Source organism: Megalops cyprinoides, chromosome 14 (genome assembly GCF_013368585.1).
Source record: "Megalops cyprinoides isolate fMegCyp1 chromosome 14, fMegCyp1.pri, whole genome shotgun sequence".
In the NCBI taxonomy this organism is placed as follows: Eukaryota; Metazoa; Chordata; class Actinopteri; order Elopiformes; family Megalopidae; genus Megalops; species Megalops cyprinoides.
This window is the reverse complement of record NC_050596.1, coordinates 19,311,518-19,334,244: the sequence shown is the minus strand read 5'-3', so window position 1 is coordinate 19,334,244 and position 22,727 is coordinate 19,311,518. Positions and strand designations below refer to the sequence as shown.

At 44.6% G+C, this 22,727-nt stretch overlaps 1 protein-coding gene across 1 annotated transcript; it reads right to left on the bottom strand.

Annotated features, from left to right (window-relative positions):
- Positions 1-2,151: 2,151 nt before the first annotated feature.
- On the bottom strand, positions 2,152-14,818 carry LOC118789281 (lactase-phlorizin hydrolase). Its single transcript, XM_036545624.1, has 17 exons — positions 14,149-14,818; positions 12,721-12,785; positions 12,427-12,510; positions 11,980-12,079; positions 11,222-11,306; positions 10,281-10,968; positions 9,328-9,973; positions 7,285-8,862; positions 6,472-6,740; positions 6,049-6,339; positions 5,573-5,771; positions 4,698-4,900; positions 4,304-4,410; positions 4,011-4,142; positions 3,201-3,424; positions 2,765-3,001; positions 2,152-2,390 (listed from the first exon to the last, which is right to left on the bottom strand). The coding sequence occupies exons 1-17, from the start codon at positions 14,816-14,818 to the stop codon at positions 2,152-2,154; spliced, it is 5,817 nt and encodes a 1,938-aa protein (XP_036401517.1).
- Positions 14,819-22,727: the final 7,909 nt, after the last annotated feature.

Below are 22,727 nucleotides of genomic sequence, written 5' to 3'. Positions count from 1 at the left end.
TTTACTGTCAGCCCCTTGTCATCCACGTGCTGCTGAGAGGAGAGGAGTCGGTTCAGTGCGGGAGGGTCAACCTGTCAGAGTTGATGACGAAGTTGCGCTTCTTCATTAAAGGAATTGGTTACCATGGCGATGGGGTAGAGGCCCGGGGTGAGGGTTCTGAGAGAGCCTGCAAGGAAGCTGCCGGCTTTGCTTGTGCTTTCGATGGATAAATGATTGGTTGCTGGAATCTCAGAGGCTTTGATTAAAATCAGCTCTCCTCCCCCTTCGTCTAGAGTGACAGGACCCAGAAACAGTGTGGGCAGCAGAGTGGTGGAGTGATTACGGAGCAGGTCTTGTAATGCAAAGGTTGCCAGCTCCATTCCCAGGTGAGCCATTACTATTGCACCCTTGACTTAACCTGAATTGCCTCAATAAATATCCAGCTGTATAAATCGATAACATGTTAACAATTATGCTATGGAAGCCATTCTAGATAAGAGTGCGCGGAAAGCAAATGTACTGTACTGTAATAAAAATGACCGAAAGTGGACCTTATTTTTTCCAGAAGGAGTGGATCACCTGATTCTGTTGGCTGTGTGGAATTTGAAGCATGTCTCTTCAAAACGATGGAACGCCCTCAGCATCCGGTTCTACACAAGAAAGAGTTTTGAGGAACCAAGGACAGCTCGCACTAGCTCAGGAGGAGGAAGGAAATTTTCCCTCAGGGCCGCACACTGAAAAGCGCAGAGAGCAGTTTGTGCATATATGAGAGTGCACATGCCTGTGTGTTTGGGGTGGCGAGTTAAAGGCATCTGTAGAAGTGCCAAAGTTTATTTAGCTGAAAACTCATCTTCATGTGGGAGTGCGAGACAAGACAGAGCATAGTCAAAGCGGCTGTACTTCAGAAGTAGAGCTATTTTGTCAGTAGAGAAATGAGGGAGGCAGAAATTACACCTAACTTTTTCCACTTTCATTGTGTTCGGTTTTCTCGATTAAAAATAATTTATATTTCTCATTAATGTCTGCATCAGTTCATGAAGCAAAAATAAAAATTTACTAAAAAAGACCATCAACATCATGTTTCTATATCAAAACCATGTATTTATATAATATGACCTGGAGTACCTCAATGCCTGCCTTTGAGGAACAACAACTAAAAAACAAACCAGATCACTGCAACCGGGATAAGATTTGATACTTTTATTTCTGCAAATTTTTTTTTTCGCAAAAGGAATTTCATGTCCATACAGAATCTGCTCTGTGAAATGTTTATTCAAGCAACGCACAGTAAAGGGCAAAGATTTAATCCAAGCTGGATCCAAGAAAGTTTTGTCTCAACTTGTAGCAGTAGATCCAGACAAAACAGACATTCACATTTGCAACGATCCCACAGCACCACCTAGTGGAAAATAAATCAACTGCTGTTAAAAGAAAATGTTTTTTTGTTTTACCACACTTTACAATGTGCTATCAAAAGCTTAGCACACAGATTACAGTCTGTCCAAACAGACAAATAAGATATAGAAAAATATATATGATTTTGTTGTTATATGGACTACAAGCTGTCAGGATTGAATAACTTCAACCATTATAATCAACATCATAAATCATCAGTGATATTAATATATAATGATACTGTCAATGTATCATCAGTATGTGTTAATTTTTATTATAAAAATGAAAAGTAAGAGTAAATCTTATTTACACACACTTTATCAGTTTTGAAGGGATTTTACATTTACATTTGAATATAGCAAATACACTCATAGACTCTAAGAATACTATTTCGCAGAGATTTCCAAATGAGGGCATAACTGATACAAAGGGCAGTGCATGCTGGTCAAACAGAGGAATGCAGATGTTCGACTGATACTGTGTCAGGCCTTGTGATTGGAGGAGGAGGAGTTTCAGTCGGAAGCAACAACAAGAACTCCAGCTGCATAACCTGATAACACGCACATTATCTGGAATTAATACTTTGAGCACCACTTCCCGGAATACTCTTTCTCAAGCACCCTGAATAACAATTACTGAAACTTTGCTATTTACAATCCCATACTACATTGACCATACACAAAACAACACACTACAACTAAAACACCAAAAAGAAAGTGTCACAATTTTTCCTTTGTTGTGCGGAGGACATGTTGGTGAAGATGCACTCCGCAACTGTTAGAACCTTTTCTCAAGGCTGATATTTTCAGTTCTCGATTTGGGTTTCCTGCTTGCTTTCCTGTATTGGTAGACCATGAAGACCATTGCAATGGTTATGACAATGGAGAGGGAAAAAAGAATGTACAAAGCCACTTCGGAATCCTGGGGTGACATGTCCAACCCCAAAAACCTCACCGACTGGACCCTCTCTGAGGGGGCTGGGGATGGTGAAGGTGAACGTGAAGGTGTGGTGGTTCCTGTGAAAAGAGCAGGAGGGAAAAGTATGTGAGGAATGTGCACACACACACACACACACACACACACACACACACACACACACACACTCTCACCTCTCGTGGATTATTCTGAAACAAGCAGGTTTTCCAACTCTCTTGAAATAACAGTTTCAGACTGAAGGATGAAATATCTGGGTTTAACTAAATTTGGCAGCCTTTCAGCCAGTTCTATGAGAAATACTCTTAAAGAAAGAAGATAATAATAATGTAATTAATCAGTTTATGATTGTCAAGGAATACTGCAATATTCGGAATGGTGCCTGCATTTAAACATTGTCACTGAAACACAATGACAGCCATGTGAGAATGTTACTTTTGACACCAGGTGTCTGTACCTTCAGGCTCTGGGGCGAGGCACTCATGGGGGCCCTGTGCGGGGTCAGGGAAACCGTTGCAGGTGATGATGGTGGCATAGCGTGCAGCCGACTGCTTAGCCACGCGGGGAAGGGTAGGGTCCGAGTGGTTGACATAGAAGAGACCGAACCTCTCAGCAAAGCCCGTGGCCCACTCCAGATTGTCCATCAGCGACCAGGCCGTGTAGCCCCGAATGTCAACCCCATCCAGCACGTTAGCTGAGGCACAAACATTGACACCTTAACACCACAATAACACACTTCAGATGAACTTCAGGATCTTAAAGACCTGAATTTAAATTCTGTTTTCAAGCCTTTACAAGTGAAAACCAAGGCATTACACTCCCAGAGTGCAGCACAGATAGGATGACATTACATTAGCATTGTAACAACTTTGTAAGGGTGTTGTGCGCCGTACCTTTCAGGGCCTGGTTGATGTAGTTCTCGTAGTAGTGGATCCTGTGGGCATCGTTCAGGTTGACCAAGCCACGCTCCGAGATGCCGTTCTCGGTGATGTATACGGGTGGGTCCCCGTACTCGTCTTTGATGAACTTCAGGATTTTGCGGAATCCAGGGGGTGTGACCTTCAGCCAGGAGGACCCTGAGTCTAGCCAGCTGCGGTCTGCAATGGTCCCTGCCCCCCTAGGAGAATGCACATACAATGGTTATGTAAACATTAAAGGTAATGTATGCAGAAAATATCCTGCCATACAAAAACATTTTTGTTGCCAATTTCTATGTGCCATTTTCCACTTTTACCATTCACCTTGGAATTTGTACGTATACTTCCATAATGCCCAGAACAAGAAAAGCATCCAAATCAAACTTTGCCTTGAGCTAGGTACCTTTAAAGTTTAAATATATCTAATTATGCTGTAAAGATTCAGCTGTAGTACCAGTCAAAAGTTTGGACACCTATGATTAAGATAATGGGAAACATGCATTCAAAGACATTTTGATCTAATGCTTGAAATTTGTTCCTTAAACAAATATAAATAGTGAAGTTGATGCCTTGGTATGAATTTCTTTCAAAAATATTAAATAACATTTTTTTTGATTACTTGAATGAATCTAAAATATAAGTTATAGTAAAAACAAAAAAACTTTTCTATGAGTAGGTGCGTCCAAACTTTTGACTGGTACTATATATATGTGGATAATATATAAAAATATAAGGCATGTAAGTTCAAATAAGTCATGATAAGGTAAATAATGTTAATGTGTCCACCTGTCTGCGTCGTAGTGCTGGAGGTTCTTGTAGTCCAACTTGAACGCCAGGACAGTGGTGTAGTGGTTGAACCCAAAATAGTCATAAGTGCCTTTGATCCTCTGCACCTCGTAGGGGGTGAACTCTGGGAGACTGTGAAGCCATACACAGCCTTTAATCAATCATACCAGATAATGGTGTTTTCTGATAGGAAGGATTACAGGCCTTTACCAGGCCTGAATTTTCCTTTCTTTACATCATTACTTTGACAGCATCTTAACTCTGGACCCAGGGTTATACTGGTTAATACGAACCGGGATTTTGGAAGGCCAGCAGCTAAACTCCTCTCTCTGATGATTGTCTTCATTACATCGTTGTAGTCCCCGTTAAACACAGGGTGAGCAAACCAGCCAATGTAGAACTGGAATAGGATGGAAGACCAAGACAAACATCAAATTATAAAGGCATCTCAATGGTCAAGTGCTGATCACTGATACTAACCTACAAATTTACTACAGATACTCTAAGCATGTACAGTGTGCATACACATAGTACCCAGAAGAGGGCAACATTGTTCAGCTATTGATAGAACTGTACATTGCTAATAAGCAAAAAAAGACATGATTGCAGGTGTGACACTATGGGACAGGGCAGAGCACTGCACAGTAGAGGCAGCACAGACAGACAGGTGTACGCAGGTGTGCTCACCTGCACTACCCGGTGAGCGGCGTCGATATCCTCCTGCTTGTACGGGTTGCGAGGCTCTGCCCAGTCGGAGTTGATGGTGATGGAGATGATGCCCCTCTGCTTGGCGCGGTACTTCTCGTTGTACAGGTGCCAGGCCTCGGCGTGGGCTTTCAGCAGGTTGTGGCCCACGATGTAAGGCAGTGTGCCGGGCCTGAAGCTAATACCTGAGACAGGCGTTCAGTCGCTGTTTAGTCTGTACTGTCTAACTCAGTATTCACCCTGTTCTCCCAAATGTCTGTCTCCCCCACTTTCTCTCTCTCTGTCAACATATTTATATATGTGTGTATAGATGGCGGCAGTGTAGCATAGTGGTTAAGGAGCAGGGCTCGTAACTGAAATGTTGCCGGCTTGATCCCCGCTGGGAAGCTGCTGTACCCTTGGGCAAGGTACTTAACCCACAGTTGCCTCAGTAAATATCCAGCTGTATAAATGGATAACATTGTAAAGAACTGTAACCTATGTAAGTTGCTTTGGATAAAAGCGTCTGCCAAATGAATAAATGTAGTTGAAAATTTTGCCATTCACTCTAAAGTGCCAGTATTAGCATATATATCACAGAACTGTGCAGTATCATAACTGGTAATAATAGGGGAATCCTGGGGAATCAACAGCCCGACCAACTGTAATGTTTTAGATTATGTGGTTTTTCTTATAGACTTCAAAACAACAACTTAAACAAAATGCCATTATGTGACCTATTCGTCTTGGAGTTTTTTTGCACTTGTTAGCACTATTTTTGCTGTAATGCCCCAAGAATAAGGCACAAGTGAGAGACTGGCAATGGGAGTCACGTCTGATACACACAGACACAGAGCGGTGTGGCGGTTTGCTCGTACCTGGAGCTGCGCTGCCGTAGCCGTGCCCGATGTTGGCCACATTGTAGGGCTCGTTGATAGTGATCCAGAACTTGACTTTGTCCCCTAGGTGACTGAAGATGACATCAGCATAGTCTGCAAATCTCTGGACAATGGTGTCATTTTCCCAGCCGCCAACATCCTGGAGGGCTTGGGGGAGGTCCCAGTGGTACAGGGTGACCTGGGGTGTGTGTGTGTGTGTGTGTGTGGGGGGGGGGGGGTCGGTCATGAATCAACCAAAGTTCAGGTAGCAGTCAAAACACAACACAACACAACAACAGACGAGAACATGGTAGTTATATGATGTTTTCATGTGATATAAAAGTGTCTATGTGATATTTAATGTAACTGGGGACACATGTAGCTGTCTGGGGTCAGACTGCAGTCACTGGACCATAGTGGTTTGCAGAGATACTTCTGAAGCATGGAGGTTCAGCCCTGGTTCCCCCTGTCCTCACCTGGGGCTGTATGTTGGCTGCCAGCAGCGCGTCCACCAATCTGTGGTAGTAGTTGAGCCCGGCCTCGTTGATGGTCTTGGTGGTGCCGTCTGGCAGGACTCTGGGCCAGGAGATGGAGAAGCGGTAGTGGCTGACCCTCAGCTTCTTCAGGATGGCCACGTCCTCCTCCACCTTGTTGTAGCTGTCGCATGCCACGTCCCCGGTGTCGTCGTTGCCGACCCTCAGCGGAGTGTGCGCAAACTTGTCCCAGATGCTGAGCCCCTTCCCATCAGCCCTCCACCCTCCCTCAATCTGTCATTGGTGGGAACAACAATAAGAACTGCGCTGTGATTGGCCGGTTTGATAATATGTGCAAAGATTAAGCTGCTGAGTGACAATGAATTAGTGTGCCTGATCTCTGCTCTATCATCTCCTGGTTCTCACCTGATAGGCTGCTGTCGCCGTGCTCCAGGCGAAATCCTTCCGGAAGTGTCCGTACAGAGGTTTCTCCTCCTCGGGCAGGGGGAAGCCGTTGTCCCTCATGATCTGGTAGTAGTAATGGGCTGACCGCTTTGGGGTTCTGGGACGCATTGGGTGCTTGAAATCGACGTGGTGAAGGCCGAAGCCCACGGTGTAGCCATGTAGCCACTCAAAGGAGTCCATCAGGGAGCTAGCAACATATCCTCTTAACTTCACCGCATCCAGATTCTGAGCTGCAGAGGCAGGGAGACACAGTAGAAACAATTAAGCTTTACTTAGGTGGAATGACTTAGAACACAACAGTGGGACATAGTGAGGCCTATGTATCCAAGAGGAATTATTCAATCTGTATGATCTATTGATGATTGTAACTGAGTAACACCTATTGTTCATTAACAATGTGCTATAAGTTGTGCTCTGATCAAGGCATGAATCATTGCACTTCTTAAGAAAAAAAGACAGAAAAAGACTTTAGGAAACCATTGAGGCCAGATTAAAACAATCAAATTCAGAATTTTTTGGGCAGGAACATTTTCACCTGTAAAGACTGAGTCATGCACAGACAGACCATGAGCTAGGTCAGCATTTCCCAAACCTTCTCCCTGCTCCAGCACAGCTGATTCAAATAATCAACTCGTTATGAACTCCTGAAGCTTCTTAATAACAAACTGATAATTTAAATCAGCTGTGTTGGAGCAGGGAGAGATCTAAAACATGCAGGACAAGGGGTGCTCCAGGAGAGGTTTGGGAAATGCTGAGCTAGGTCAACACCCCTACCTTTCAGAGCCTCATCGATGTAGGTCTTCAGGAAGAATATCCTGTCCGTGTCATCGACGGTGGTCTGAATGTCAGTGGCAACCCCATTTTCTGTGACGTAGATCTCAGGGTCACCGTACTCCTCCTTGATCCAGTTCAGGAGCCTCCTAAGGCCCCAGGCCACGGCCCTCTGCTCCTTAATGGCCGTGCTCGGGGAGTCACTCTCCTCCGCCATGCCTAGGTCCCGGTCGTAGTCGTATGACTCTGGAGATAGCCTGCTGGTCACGTGATGCACCACTGTGGTGGTGTAGGCGTTTATGCAGAAGACGTCGGCCGTGCCCTGGATGTAGGCCTTCTCCCGCTCAGTGAATACGGGCAGCCTGGACTCCGGCAGGCCCTGCAGCTCGCTCTTGTTGCCCACCATCCACCGCATGGCGTCGGGATAGTCGCCGTTCTTGAAGATGGGGTGCGCAAACCAGCCCAGCTGGAACTGCATGGCGCGGTCGGCGGCCGCCACCTCCCGCAGGACGTTGACGTCTTTGGGCTCCGCCCAGTCAGCGTTGAGGCTGATGGAGATGACGCCGCCCTGGGCTGGCCGGTACTTCTCATCGTAGGTGTGGTACACCCTAGCGTGAGCCTTCAGCAGGTTGTGAGCCACCTGGTAGGGGGCGTTGCCGGGCTTCTTGACGTTGGGGGGCATGTTGCCGAGCCCATAACCCGACCACGCAATAGTGTAGGGCTCGTTGAAGGTCACCCAGAACTTCACCCGGTTGCCGAAAGTGGCGAAGCAGAAGTCGCAGAACTCGTCAAGCACGTCAATCATGGAGGTGTTCTGCCAGCCATTGATGCTCATCAGGGCCTGTGGGAGGTCCCAGTGGTACAGTGTCACCATGGGGGTGATGCCATGGGCCAGGAGACCGTTAATGAGCCTGTTGTAATAGTCCACACCTTTCTGGTTGAGAGATGCTTTGCTGCCATTGGGGAACATCCTGGACCAGGACAGAGAGAACCTGTAGGATTTCACCCCAAGAGCTCTCAGCATGTACAGGTCCTCCTCCAGTCTGTGGTAGCTGTCACATGCCACGTCGCCATTGCCGCCGTTAGGGATACTGCCGGGCTTGTGGGTGAACTCATCCCATATGCTGGGGCCCTTACCATCTGCGTTCCAGCCACCCTCTACCTGATACGCTGAGGACGAGACCCCCCAGCTGAATCCTTCCGGAAAGGTCCCGTAGTGGTAGAGCTTCCTTTCGAACTTGGACTGGTAGGAGAACTTCTCCCAGACAACTTTAGCTGCAGAGGGAACCTCAGACGGCAGCAGGCCGGACGGCTTCTTCGCCTGGGGCCAAGCAGCAGGGGCAGGGTCTGAGGCGGAGCCACGTGGGGATGGCACCCTCACCTCAACATCAGCAAATCCATTCCTCGTGATAACTCCGGAATAAAAGTGGGCTGACTCCTTTGGTGTCCTCGGTCTGTCAGGGTTTCCAAAGTCAACATAATGCAAGCCGAAGCGCTCACTGTAGCCCTGTGGGCCCTCAAACCCGTCCATCAAAGACTGGGCAGTAAAACCACGCAGGTCCACTCCATCCAGCTGGATAGCTGTTTCAATACAATAAGGCAAATTCAGTCAGGACTTTCAACCCAAAGGTCACTAATTCAGTTCCCATGTGGGTTTACTGTTGTTATACCGTTGGGCAATGCATTTAATCTGAATAGCCTCGATGTATCAAAGAATCCTTTGTAAACTGCGCTACTCCAAATGTACAAAGAAAAAAAATACATGATTATCTACTTCTACTTCTATCTACTATTTATGTAATAATATATACATGTTGTTCTTTACACAAACATATTAACTCATTATATGTTCCGTATGTATTTGCTTCCATCTTATCTGTTTATTCAGTAGAATATTAACTGTAGAAAATCAGCGCTTTCAAGGACAAAACAGCACTGACCCACCAGAAAGCTGAACCAGGAGCCCCATGCTAGCCTAACTGGGTAACACCTGTGCCACACTGTCAGCCAGACCCTGCTGCGTACTATGAGACTTTGAGCACTGACCTTTCAGGGCCTCGTTGATGTAGCCCCTGAGGTAGAGCACGCGCTCTGCATCATTGAGAACTTCCCCGTTGTACCTGGTCGGCATCCCGTTCCCTGTCACATAGATGGGGACCTTGGTGATGGACGTGTACTCTGCTGCAATGAAGCTGAGCAACCGGCGGATCCCCCAGGGGGCGGAGTAGATCCACCCAGACGCGGTCGGGGGCCAGGCAGGGTCGACATGCGGCGTGAAGTCCCCCACGCCGGCAGGGCCCGGGACGCAGCCCCCAGCTGTCGCATTGACCAGCCTAGACGTGTAGTGGTTGAGGCCGAAGAAGTCGGCGGTCCCGCGTACGCGGCCTTTCTCAGCCTCGGTGAAGGTGGGGAGCCGGGCGACCTCTGCCAGGCACTCCTTCCGCTTGGCCTCCACCTGGCTCTTCAGCAAGGGCGGGTAATCTCCGTCCACGAATATGGGGTGGGCGAACCAGCCCAGCATGAACTGCAGGTAGCGCTCCGACGCTGCCATGGCTTCGGGGCTAGACGGGGTCAGGGGCTCGGCCCACTCCGAGTTTAGGGCGATACCCACCTTTCCGCCCTGCAGCTGGCGGTACTTGTCATTGTAAACATGCCAGGCCTCAGCGTGGGACTTCAGCATGATGTGCGTTGCCTTGGAGATGAAGTGAATTGGTGAGCAATCAGATCTGAGTCACACCCACAGCAAAGTCAAATACAGTGGCTGTTAGCACAACATGAGGCAGAATATCATAGCGATTTAGTTGCATCGAGCATAGTATTCTACCTGATTTGCCTCAGTAAATGTTCAATTGTATGAATGGAAAATATGTAAAAATTAAAGTCACCTGGAGACTGCCAAATAAAGATGCAATTATTATCATGATGATGATGAACATTATGACTATGACCCCTAACAACAGCAGTAATGCTGCTATCATTAAATAAACAATTCAATATACCTGGTAGGAGTCAACAACAGGGTCTTTGATACCAGGAGGGTACACTCCTGTGCCGTACCCTGCATGGCTCACCACCCAGGGACTGCTGAAGGTGTTCCAGGTCTTCACTCTGTCTCCATACCTGGAGAAGCAGAAGTCTGCAAAGTCTTTGAAGGCCTCTATGATGGAGCTGTTCATCCAGCCCCCGTAGTCCTGCAGGACCTGAGGGAGGTCCCAGTGGTGCAGCGTGACCACTGGCTGGATGTTGGACTGAATGAGAGTGTCAATGAGCTTATCATAATAAAGAGCCCCCATTTCATTTGGGCTCCCCCGGTGGCCAGAGGGGAAAATGCGGGCCCAGGAGATGGAAAACTGGTATGTCTTTGCAAAGAGGCCTCTTAAAAGGTAGACATCGTAGTCCACTTTGTTGTAGCTGTCGCAGGCCAAGTCAGCAGTCTGGTTTGCAAACGCGTGGCCCCCATGGGCAAAGCGGTCCCAAATGGTCTCCCCTTTCCCGTGCTCAGCCCAGCCGCCTTCCACCTTGAAGGACTCGCTGGAGGCACCCCATGCAAACCCCTCCGGAAAAGATGCAGTCAGGAAGCGGTCACGGTCAGCCTCAGTCTCCTTGCTGAACTTCTCCCACACCCGCTGGTACGCAGACGAGGCGAGAGATGGCACTTTCACTGCGGCGTCTGATGCATCTGGGGCACTGGGTGGGAGGATGAAAAGAGGAAGGAAACGTTTAACTCTTTGAAGCATCCAGCGTCATTCAATGTCTTTATTTAATGTTTGAGCTGTTCAGCTCCATGTTACTTAAATTTCCCACCAAAACCTGAGAGATTCTGTTGGATAAAGACACAGGTCATGCGCACAAAGACATTCTTGAGCATAGCATTCTTGTAACATTCTCATAATGTTGTCATGATCACAAGCTGCCAACACACGGGGGCACAGAAAAATACCTTTCAACAGAATTGCCCATGCTCAAGTGGTTAAAGAGCTCAACGATGTCGCAGCCCAGGATTTTCTGGTCTGGGCTTTTCAGAGCTGAAAAAAGATCATGGTGGTGAAGCATCCACGCTAACTCACGCCCATAAACATGTACAAATAAATGCACATGTGCACATGTACCCGCACTCACATGCACACACACATGCACACACACAAAGAGCACATACTCACATGCCCACGTGCATGTACAATTTCAGGGTTAATTCACTCTGGAACTACCTAAGCCTGCTGTGTTCGGAATGTTATATTTCACACATTAAGTCCCAGCTCTAGATGAATGTTATCTAAATACATATAAAATAGAGAGAGAGAATAGAAATGACATAACTGCTGCGCTCATAATAGGGGCATTATAAAAATGTGTCTAGACGTTTATCTCCTGACAGTTAAGGAACGGATTACTTCATAATTGCCCAGTCATGGTTTCAGATATAAGAACCATCACTGGCTTATCATGATTTTGTAATTATTATTACCCTATAAAATTTCCAAATTATATGTGATCAGTGCTTTCATAATTCCCAGATATAAAACGGACATTGAAGTAAACACTTTTGCATAGATCAGCCTTGTGTATTGCAATAAACTGAAATATGCTGCTATCAGTTGTCCTCTGTTACGATTATCTGTATTGACCTGTGGTCCTTGGTTGGGGACCCAGTGTTACACAGGTCATCTCCAAGCATTGTAAACACTTGTCTATTCTTACCTTGTAGAAGGCTGATCAAAGGCTTGTAGTTATTCTGTTCTGTGGCACAGCCCTGAATCTGTAACTGGTAGATTAGAACTGGTAGAGGGCCACTGGTTGCCTGGAAGACAATGTTCATTGGTTCAATACAGATGCTGATACTAAAGGCCAAGTGCAAAGGGGGCCATTGATAACAATTAGACCACTGGGAGCAGTGAGCCAATGGCCAGTCTCCTCAGGAGAAGTCAATAATGGTCACATTCCTCATCAGAGGTCACCAATGGCCAGACTCGTCAGCAATGGTCACAGACAGACAGTGAATCCTCACAGGTAACAGGAGCGGTAGGAGGTGTGTTGTGTGGTAGGCTGTGCTGTTTGAGCCAGTAAGTGACAGCGAGCTCAGAAATGTGTGTGAGTCCCCCGCCTCTGGAGGAGAGAAGAGACCCCTCCCCGACCCTTTGTGGTCACCTGTACGGCTCTCAGCTCTTTCTCCAGGCTTGCTCCCTCGCTGCAGTCTCGCCGGAGCTCCACAGAGAGGAAATCGACTAGTGCCTGCATGAGAGATTGATCAGGTCAGTGAAAAAATATAAAATAAATAAATACGCAATAGTTAGTTGGTACTGAAGGACAGAAACACTTTAGTCGATTGCCTTTTTTGCCACATGGTATAAAACAACATGGTGAAAGGCAGAAATGTTAAATTAACTGTATGCTACATTGTCAGACAGAAGCCTCTCCAATGATCACTGTGTCCCCTCTTACCATGTTGGTGGTCTGGGACAAGAGGGAAACATCTTCAGCCTGCATCCCGAGGGAGATTCGACCTCCTAGGGAGAGGAACAGAACTCAATGTGTTTGTCTCTCAACTGTAAAAGAGGGGATCTCAACTCTGGCCTTTGTGTGGGTGGAAACACTCAGAAAATGGCAGAGCTACACTGCAGATCCTGCTCTATTCCATTCATTTCCCATCTTGCTTGACTCAGTTGAAAAGTGGAGCAAACAGGAAATGCAGTCAATACAGCATGTGTGCATGTGTGTGCGTGTGCATGTGTGCGGATATGTGAGTATGTATGTGTGTACATGTGCAAATGTAATTGTGTGTACATGTTTACATGCGGTCATGTATGTTTTCATATATGTGATTGGTTTGAGGTAGTGCATGGGAGGTGCCACCATACAGATCACATGGTGAGCCCTTTTCACCACACCACGTGTCCTTGAGTGATAAGCTATGAACTTTGTAGTGCAATGAGCTAACGATCCTATATACAAGGAGATAAAAATCTAAAAACGTAACAAACAATTATAAAGGGTAATAGAGACTAACTATGACTAGATAACTATAATATATCAGTAAACTCATAAAACCTTGCTGGATGTACATTTACTCACAAATTGAATCAAGAGCAAAGAAAAATGTAGAAAAAAACACTGCACATCTGAATAACCTGAGAAAAATGTAATTTTGCTGTAATCCAAAAAGTAGGTTGATATATATTGTTGTTATCAGTAGAAGTGACCACTGAAGCTCACTAATTCCTCCTCGTCAAACTGTATTATTTAATGAGTAATATGAACTGTATCATACTACTCAAGGAGCATGAAGTTGGATAACATGGGCTTTTTTCAAATTTACTTAAACCTGTCCAGGACTCAAAGCACTACAATACCAAAGCACAACATCTGAACACAGGGAAAAAAATAACCTCTTTGGCAGGTCAGACCAATACAGAAAAATCTGCCTGAGGATGCTCTTACAATTGCTATGAACTTGTTTATGCAAACACTGCAAGGAGAATTGCAGATCCCAGCCCTTTAAAATTGGCAATTGCTATACATTTCTTTTGCGATAGTCAAAATTCATTTCAAGAACATGAATAACATTTTTGAATTATCCTACAAAATAAAACAACATCAACAAACATTCATAACAACAACACTCTTTTTTCCACTGGATATAATTTTTCAGGCATATTGCTATGTGTAATTTTAATTGTGTGTAGTAATTTATTTTAATAAAGTGCAAATTTCTTTATTTTTTGTTGTTTGAGCTATTTAGCCTTTCGCAAATTTTCACACCTATAACTTTATTTGAATTACCTTGATGTGCTTTGCAATCCTATTAGATACAAATACTAATATCAAAACCTACAATGTTAATCTGTAATGTATACTTTGTGGAGTCCGTACCTGCAAAGAGGTGATGGTACAGACGGCAGGCCTTCTCATGAGCCAGGAGGGCATTCTGCAGTGCTCTGTGGGGTGCTGAGGCCGTGTCACCAGGCCACGTCTCAACCAGCTCACCGATGTGGCTGAACGTCACCCAGCAGTCCGCCAAGTCCCCAAACGCAGAGAAGGCGAACTGGGCGTAGCGCTCGAAGAGGTCCGGCAGTACCTGGCTCTCCCAGTCCCCGTGCCGAGCCCTTAGGGCCTCTGGGACGGCCGAGCGGTGCAGGACAACCAGGGGCTTTAGGCCTTCCTCAGCCAGCTGCACCAGCAGGGTCCGGTAGCACTCCACCGTATCCCTGCTGGGTTGGCCAGAGTCCCCCGTGGGCAGGAGATGAGACCAAGACAAGACGACCTTGAAGTGAGTTACCCCCCTGAAGCGCAGGTACTGGAAGTAGTCTCTGGATCGCTCAGGCAGAGGAGTGTCGCAGCCGAACGTGCCGAATTTGGCCTCCGCTGCAGGACCCCCTGAGAACAAGGGAAGGGCTGCCGTGGAGCCTGCGCTGAAGTCAGGTCGGAAACCATTGGTCAGAGGTCCCGCTAGGAGCATGAAGTCGGGCTGGTCCTCATCCAAACTGCTGCAGGCCCCGCACCAAAGCAGGAGCACAGACAGAACCGCGCACAGGGACTTCATCTCTGCCATCAGAATGCACTCCTGGCTTAACTCTCTCACACGCGGCTATTTATAACTTTGGGTGCCTGAAACCTTTAAACATTGCTTTCACTGTTTCACAATCAGCCATTCTGCTGATTGGAGAGTTTTATGGCAGGTGTGTTGATAACAGCCCACTTCAGACTCACTGAGGGTCTGATACTAGCACAAATCTGACATAATATCAATTCTATAACTTGCCAACTGAATGGCATAGTCACGATATGTCTGATAAGTGAAAGGATTTTTTTATCCATTGTCATTTCTGCTAGACACCATTTCAAGGTTGTACCCTTTTTGCAGTTTAATTTGGTGCACTAAGACATATAGACAGAGCGAGGGGTTTCTGTCTCAACCCTTAATTTAAGGAAGTTAGATTAATACCTATGTATTTACACTGTACTGCTGAGTACCTGTATTATAATTACTGAGGGCCTACACATTATGAGTGATACACAAGTGTAATTGCATTAGCCACAGTTTTGACAATAAAGTACTATGTAACTCCAGGGTGTGTATAAATGCAGTATTTACACTGTGCCTTAACGGGTGCAGTGCAAAAACACAGACATTGGGTCTTCTTACATTTCAGTTGGGAGCCACATTTTTATTGCATTTTATAATTTCTTAGTAGATGCTGTCAGTCAGGGCTAATACTGTGTTGCAATAAGTCATGGTTTTGATTAGTGCTGTAGAGATATCAAAGCACAGGTGCCTTCAGACCGCTTCACCACTCCACTAACCATTGATGTGTTGCATTGCTTTTCAGCACTTGCTTATTCATATTCAAGTCTTCCTATTCATGTTTTAAACAGCCAGCTAAGTTCACTTGCAACTGACTTGCATTTGCTGCGCTATCAAATGGACAGTTTTTTTTTTCATTTTGGCTCACCTTATCTCAGACCAGGAAAATGTAATCAACCATTCATTTCCAACATAATTCCAGTGCATTTGTTTCCAGGGCATCCACTTATCACTATACACGGAATGACTAATGTTAGCACTCAAATTAAAATCCAAAACATGCAGTGGTTTGGAATAAACACCATTTCAATGACCTCAGAGAAACAAAAACAATGAATAAAATCAGTGACTCCATGAATAGAGGCAACAGCTGGACTACACAATGTAACATCTATGTCTCCAATGCAGCTTTCAGGCCAGTTATGCTATATGAAATGTTATGTAACAGGATGCGCAGCCAGTCCTGTGTCAAAGTATTGAACCCTGGTGTAGTTGATGCAATTTTAAGCCCGGTCTGTCTCAACTGCCTGCACACTACAGAGGATTTCAGCATCTTCCACTGGGGGGTGCTGTTCAGCACTACTGTTGGAGGACCGTCTGGGGAGTTTCTCTTCTTATTTATGCATTTCCCTTTTTCCATTTCCCTTTTTTATCCAATTTCTTGTTTGGCTTCTCCCATCACAAAAACTGCTAACTCACGCAGGAGTGTGGGGTGAGGCGAATGCAGTGCTTCAATATAAACACCTTGAATAGCTAGACTATTATCCACATTAAGAGTACCACAGTTGCAGGAGACAGACAGCGAATGGAGGATCCCCCTGTCACTATCTGAGTAACTCATAGGCACTCTGAGTCACAGAACACAGAGACTGATATGACAAGGTTACCCACCTGTCCAACCCTATCCTTTGCAGAACAGAGCCACATTGTCCTGCCAAACTGTACTACAGGTCATATTCGGCAGATGACACAGCTGGGATGGGGCACAGCATGCACATGAAATGAGTGCCTTAACACAAAATGCATTAACACCATCCTTGGGAGATCTGTAGACAGATAATCCCTGTGGATAAATTACTTATTGGTTAATAAATCATTGTGCTGCAAACTAACATAAGTTGCAACACCTTAAAGGCACAATTATGTCATTAAGGACATTGCTCATTTAGCATTATAATGATGATATCTTGAGGTCATGTTAAAAGCACGCAGGTTGTAAACCACTTTTCCTTCTGAAAAACAGTTTGCTTGTTTTACCATAAACTGGTTGAGCAAAACAGTTTATGGTAAAAGTATTTTTCTATTTTTAGATGATTAATCTTTTCAGCTGAAATGCTTCCAAAAGCAGCATTTGTTTTCTAGGGCTGGCCAAACACGAAAATTCGTCAACATATGGAAATGAGCTGGGAATTTTTTTTATGAAATGGAGTTTTTATAGTTATGGCCTATATATTCCGTAACTAGGAAATAAATCCCAACTAACTGGACAGTTAGGTGTTGGTTGTCATGCCAACGCTCATGAAGAGGTCACTGTGTTTACAGTTTCTGGTCTTTACCACAGATGTGGGTGGGTTAGGTGTGTAAAAAAAAGCTGAGCAGCAAACATATAAACATTTTATAGTTCTGTGTGGTATTTATTCATTGGGATAAGCCATTCCGTGCTGTGCATGAACACTAACCATTAACCATGACATAATCTTCTGCTTTTGGCATGTTTTCCTCAAGCTCTGTTGTTTTTTTGAGTTTAGTATTTCTGGAGGTTCTGAGAAGCATGCCTCACTTCATTAGACTTTGGCTACTTGTTATCATGCCTAACTGAAAGCCATGTTGTTCTGTTTCCTTGATTTTAATCAAATTAATGTACAGCTAATCACCCTGTGTCAATTCAGCTGCTTGCTCAGTACACCTTCTTGTCAGGCATTCACATCTGTTTGGTATAAAAATGTAAGTTTTATTAAAAAAAAAAGTCAAATGTTCATCTATAGACAAAGGTGATTTCCATTTTTACAAAGATCCTTTGATGTTGTACTCAAATATCAAAAAAATCTAAATATTTTGCTCCTCATTAAACAGGTTAGAGACACCCTTACATCATAACAGGAATGACAAGATAATTATCGCCAGGAAGCCCTGTGCATCTGTAGATTTGCTTCACTATACTTGCTTTTTCATGTGACATGTGTCTGGACATAAGGTGAATTGGGTGAGAGTTCAGTACTGATCCTTTATCAGTGAATTCAGAAAGAAGGTGGAATTGATGTGAAAGACTGGAATATTAACACTTATTCCATGTCAGTGAATCAGGGCTAAAATTACTAATATCTACTATCCAGTCTAATTACCAATTCACTGTAGGCAGAGAATGAATTGGATGTGAAAGACAACAAGATCAGCACCAACCCAGAGTCACTTATCCACATGGTGAAGTTTAAATAATTGATCTCCACCTTCCATGGAGACATCAGCATAACTGTTTTGATGAAACTGTGTTTGGATTCCGTGTTGTGAAAATAATCATCTGGGTTTATACAAAGCAGATGGACCCATTCCTGGACTTTGTTGCATGCGACAGAGTGAGAGAGAGAGAGAGAGAGAGAAAGAGAGAAAAAGAGAATGCAGCACCTTGGCATGTAGCTCTGCGGAAACTGGCTGTCAGTCTGAAGAATGGTTTTCACCCATGATCCTCCTCTCAGAACCACCATGACCCACCCCCATCTCTGAAGGAAACTGAGCACCCCAGCATTTGTGACAGTGCCCCCTTCCTGCCAACAAGCTCAGAACATGCTGGTGTAAGATGTATGCTGCAGTTTTTGTGGGTGTGCTCAGTTGCATGAATGCAGTCACATGTACATATGTGTGTGTGTATGTGTGTGTGTACCTGTGAGTAAATGTGAAGTTTTCATGCTTCCTTACACAGACATAAAGGCACCTCTCGCCATGTGCTTGCACACACATGGCACCTTGGACAGCAAATACGACACCGGTGACGTTGCCTCCTCATGAAGGCTGCTGACATCAAGTGATCATCCACCAGCTCTTAATGACGGGGAGCGCAAGGCACCTCATGGAGGTGGGACAACAGGTGACGGATTTGTTTGTCCTTGCTGGCTCTTGACGAGGGAGCGCAGTCTCGCACCTGCTCTGAGTGACCAGGCCACTCACTGCCGGGATGGGTTATACATTCATCATGTCTCCCAGGGTGACTGCCAGTCACTGAGGTTAATGTGTAAGAGATGAAAGGCAGAGAAGGATGTAGGGCTGATGATACACTGTATCCAAGGCCAGTAGTATTGTACTGGATAATCAACATCAGGGAAGCAAATAAAGCTTCAAAGGTAAGCTACAAACTGTTCAGAAGAGAATGCAGAACCAAAAAAGAACGTAAAAAAACTACAAGAAAGTCAGCTTCCTGCTTTAAAAGCACCCTTTCTGTTATTAACGTGTTGCAGAAATCAATAAGTTCCTGAACGAAACCAACATTAAATTAACTACTGAACATTGTAACAGGCTTGAGTCAGCCAGCAACAAATAAACCCACTGTTTCTGATGTATATGAGCATTTATTACAGATAAACAAGAATCTATACCTCAGTACGTTTGTGTCAAGAAAGATAAGTCTTGTGTCAAGAGAATTTCATGGATAAACAAATCCAAAAACCCCAAAAAGCTAAAAAGTGCCCCAAGCCAGAGAACCAGAGCATCTTATTTTATGTCATTTGGAGGTCACAAAGTCAGAGGGAGGGACTGCTCAGGTTAAAGTTGAAATTTTTCAGTGTACAGTATTTCTGAACACCAACTGAGTGTCTTCACATTCAGCTGCCTGCTGTAGGTAAAGGTCACCACTGAAGAGGTAACACTGAACATAAAAAAGCCTTTCATAGGTTAGCCTCAGGGAAAAAAGCAGCACAGCAAATACCTAGGACATAGTTGCTTTAAAAAATCCTTTTACTCCCAAATACTGATAATTTCATAGAACAGTGCTTCGTAGAACGGTGCCTTTCAACTGTTCCTGAAACCACCGTTGACTTGCTTGGATGAATGTGTATGAATGGCATTCAGGTTGTGGTGGAAAGAAACCTTCCAACTTGAAACACAACGGAAGCTGCAGTTTATGTGTTTAATCGTTGGGGCTCTTCCCCATTCTCTTGTAACTGATCGGTGCCCTTGTCAGTGTGTTTGATGAGTGGACACGTGCACCACACGTGCTGCCCTGCACAGTGTCTCCTCTGATGGGGGGTGTTCTGCTATGCGGCTCTATCTGGCTGGATGCGTAACCCTGGAACCTCTGGACAATCCATCTCCAGCTCCTGTCTAAATGGTTCCCGAAGGAGGTGCTGTGTTTACTAAAAGTGAGAAAAGGCAGTCAGCGGACGACTTTTTTGTCTCAGAATGTGGACAAGACATGGCATACCTCACATCCCAGTGTTACTAATCTGAAAAAAGGGCGGTGAAGAGTACAGTATCTACAAGCTTGTTTTGTAGGGTGGTTTTCAGATGGCGGGATGGGTAGTTAGGGAGCGGGTGAACTACTACTAACAGACCAATTTGTTGCACTTGTGTCTGCCTGAATTTGTTTTCTACAACAATAAAGGTGAAGGATTGTTCCAATAATTTATTTGAATGACTTACATTCACCTTTTTGCTTCAGCATGTCAGCTGAAAATAGGAATTTTTAACTCTGGAGTTTCTCAGGGAATGCCAATGCAGTCATTTTCAGTGTATTGGGGCAGTGAATAAATGGCCAAAAAGGTTAAGTGACATCGATGAGTAGAAGGCTTTACATCCCCAGCCACCCTACATATCACGCGCCGGTAGTTTCACCATAAACGATTCCTCCTCTTAAAGTTAATGCTCGCTGTGCCACTTCCGACGTGTGTCAGAGGGTGCTGTCCCTTTAAGGGGCCATCGTGGTACTAAAGACTGCTCTCTCCAGCTCGGTCTGTGAGTGCACTTCCTCACGGCTGTGGATGAGCCACTGTCAATGGCCTGTTCCTCTCTGATGATAAAACAAAATACAAAGCTGAGGCTGAAGAGAGAGCGGGCATGACTGAGACCCTCACCCAGGGGGTACCTTCACACAGCACAGCAAATCCATCTCCATGGCGATGAAACAGGTCTGGCACCTTGATCTGCCTGAGAGAAAACATGCAAACGTCTGACTGACAGAGGTGAGGTCTTTTTCAACATGAATTTTGAGTTTATTTGGAGAGAAGCATCATTTGCAGCATAGTTAGCATAGTTATCTTTGTAAGGTAAAAAGTAAATCAGATGAATATTTTAGGAGAAAATGATGACTTATGAAAATGATGAATGTATTTTTTCAACTGGAAGGAAATCACATTTGAATTAAATTTGTTATACATGATTGTACGTAATAAGTGATAGAATTATAGAATTACTGAAAGCATTTAACCAAGCGACAGAATTGGAAGACAGCAGTAATATAAACAGAAAGAAGTGGATTTAGCTGCTGAGACAGTACTTTTGTGTGATGATTGTGTAATGCACACACACAGAAAGATTGCCTTCTAATGCACAGCAAGGGACCAACAAATCACCTTTTGGTCTTCATGGCTGCACAGTCCAGCCCTGATGTTCGCTTTTTTAAGTTATTTCTATGGGACCGGATAATCTAATCTAATCTAATCTACTTTAACGACTCAGACAAAGTCAACCAGCCATCTCTGTCTGAGAGGTTAATGACTTACCAGCCTGGTGTAAGTGAAGTGATGCTCATGATTAAATGTGAATACATGATAACTTTGCAATGCAGGAGTGGGGAATGTGGTTTGGCAGAGGAAGTGAGAGAGAACCAGAAAATACGCAAATGAATGTGCTCACCATGTGAAACAGTCCATCTGATGAGATAAAATTTTTTCCAAAGACACACTTCATAAAGTGCAGCTTCTACGTGATGTATTCCCACACGTATCAATTTCAGCAGATTGAAATTGTTTTCTGAATTGAGTCGTGTAATCGTATAAAAAATTTGAAAGAATTGTTGAAAAGAAATTTCTCTCTCTCTCCCTCCCTCTCTCAGACAAGCTCTTTCATTGAAAATAATGTATCATTAACCTCTCCTCTCCCTTCCTGATGGTGTTTGACTTTCGGCCATGCAGTCACCAGATTGCAATGTTAGATTTATAACCAGGGCGATTCAGTTTGCCAGGGAACCAAACTGTCCCTCATGAGCACAAATCACAGCCGACTGACCAATGGGGTGAGAGTTCAAGGCTGGAGTGCCTTGCTGGAGGGAGGAAGGGCCCGACAGTTGTCTCCTGTAACGGCCATATCATTCACTTTGCTTACTGGATGCTTCAAAGGGATTGATGCGTCTGTCTTTGTTTGGGGTGATCTTGGCTCTCTTTGCCGTGTACTGACCGCTGCTTGCCCCTGGACTGGGAGACATTTCCTCATTCATTTAGCAGTGGAGTTTACCTCACAGGAGTCTGCCCTTGAACAGAAATGCCACTCCCTCGACCTGGCGTCTGCTCAGTCGCATTTCATAAGTGCTGATCAGAACGAGGAAACATTACAATCTTAATCATTTTAATAAGTCATCCTAATTAGACAGTTCTGTTTAATCATTGGCATCAGTTCAGTGCATTCACAGCTCTCAGGTCACAGGAGAAGACCTTTAAAAGGGAATGCACATGAAGTTCTGCTTTTGTGTTGCCTTAATGTGTAAACACATACATGGGCTCCTCTTAACATTGGCGCAACAGTCAAAGCCTCTTGTCTCTCTAACCAGATATTATATAATCAGCAGTTCTGTGTTGTTAATTGTTTCAGAAGCCTAGGACTAGGGGTGGTTTGACCAAAATAATAATCTGTTACCTATGCTATGAAACAGCATTATTCATCAAGAGACAGTTTGTTTTGATATACAGTGAATTGGATGTATGGTTGTATGTACATTTAGCATACATACATGTAGCCTAGGATATGTTTGAACTCCATGCACACTCAACTTACCCACACAAGCTTTTTATTTTCTCCACATGCCAAAGAACATGGAATTCAGTTAACTTCACATCAATTTAATTAGCAGTTAGAAAAATGATTGCTGCACTAAAAGCATTTAAAAAGCAAATAAAAAGTAGTAACAGAACATATTTTGATATGTTTTAATGTATTTAGTTTTAAT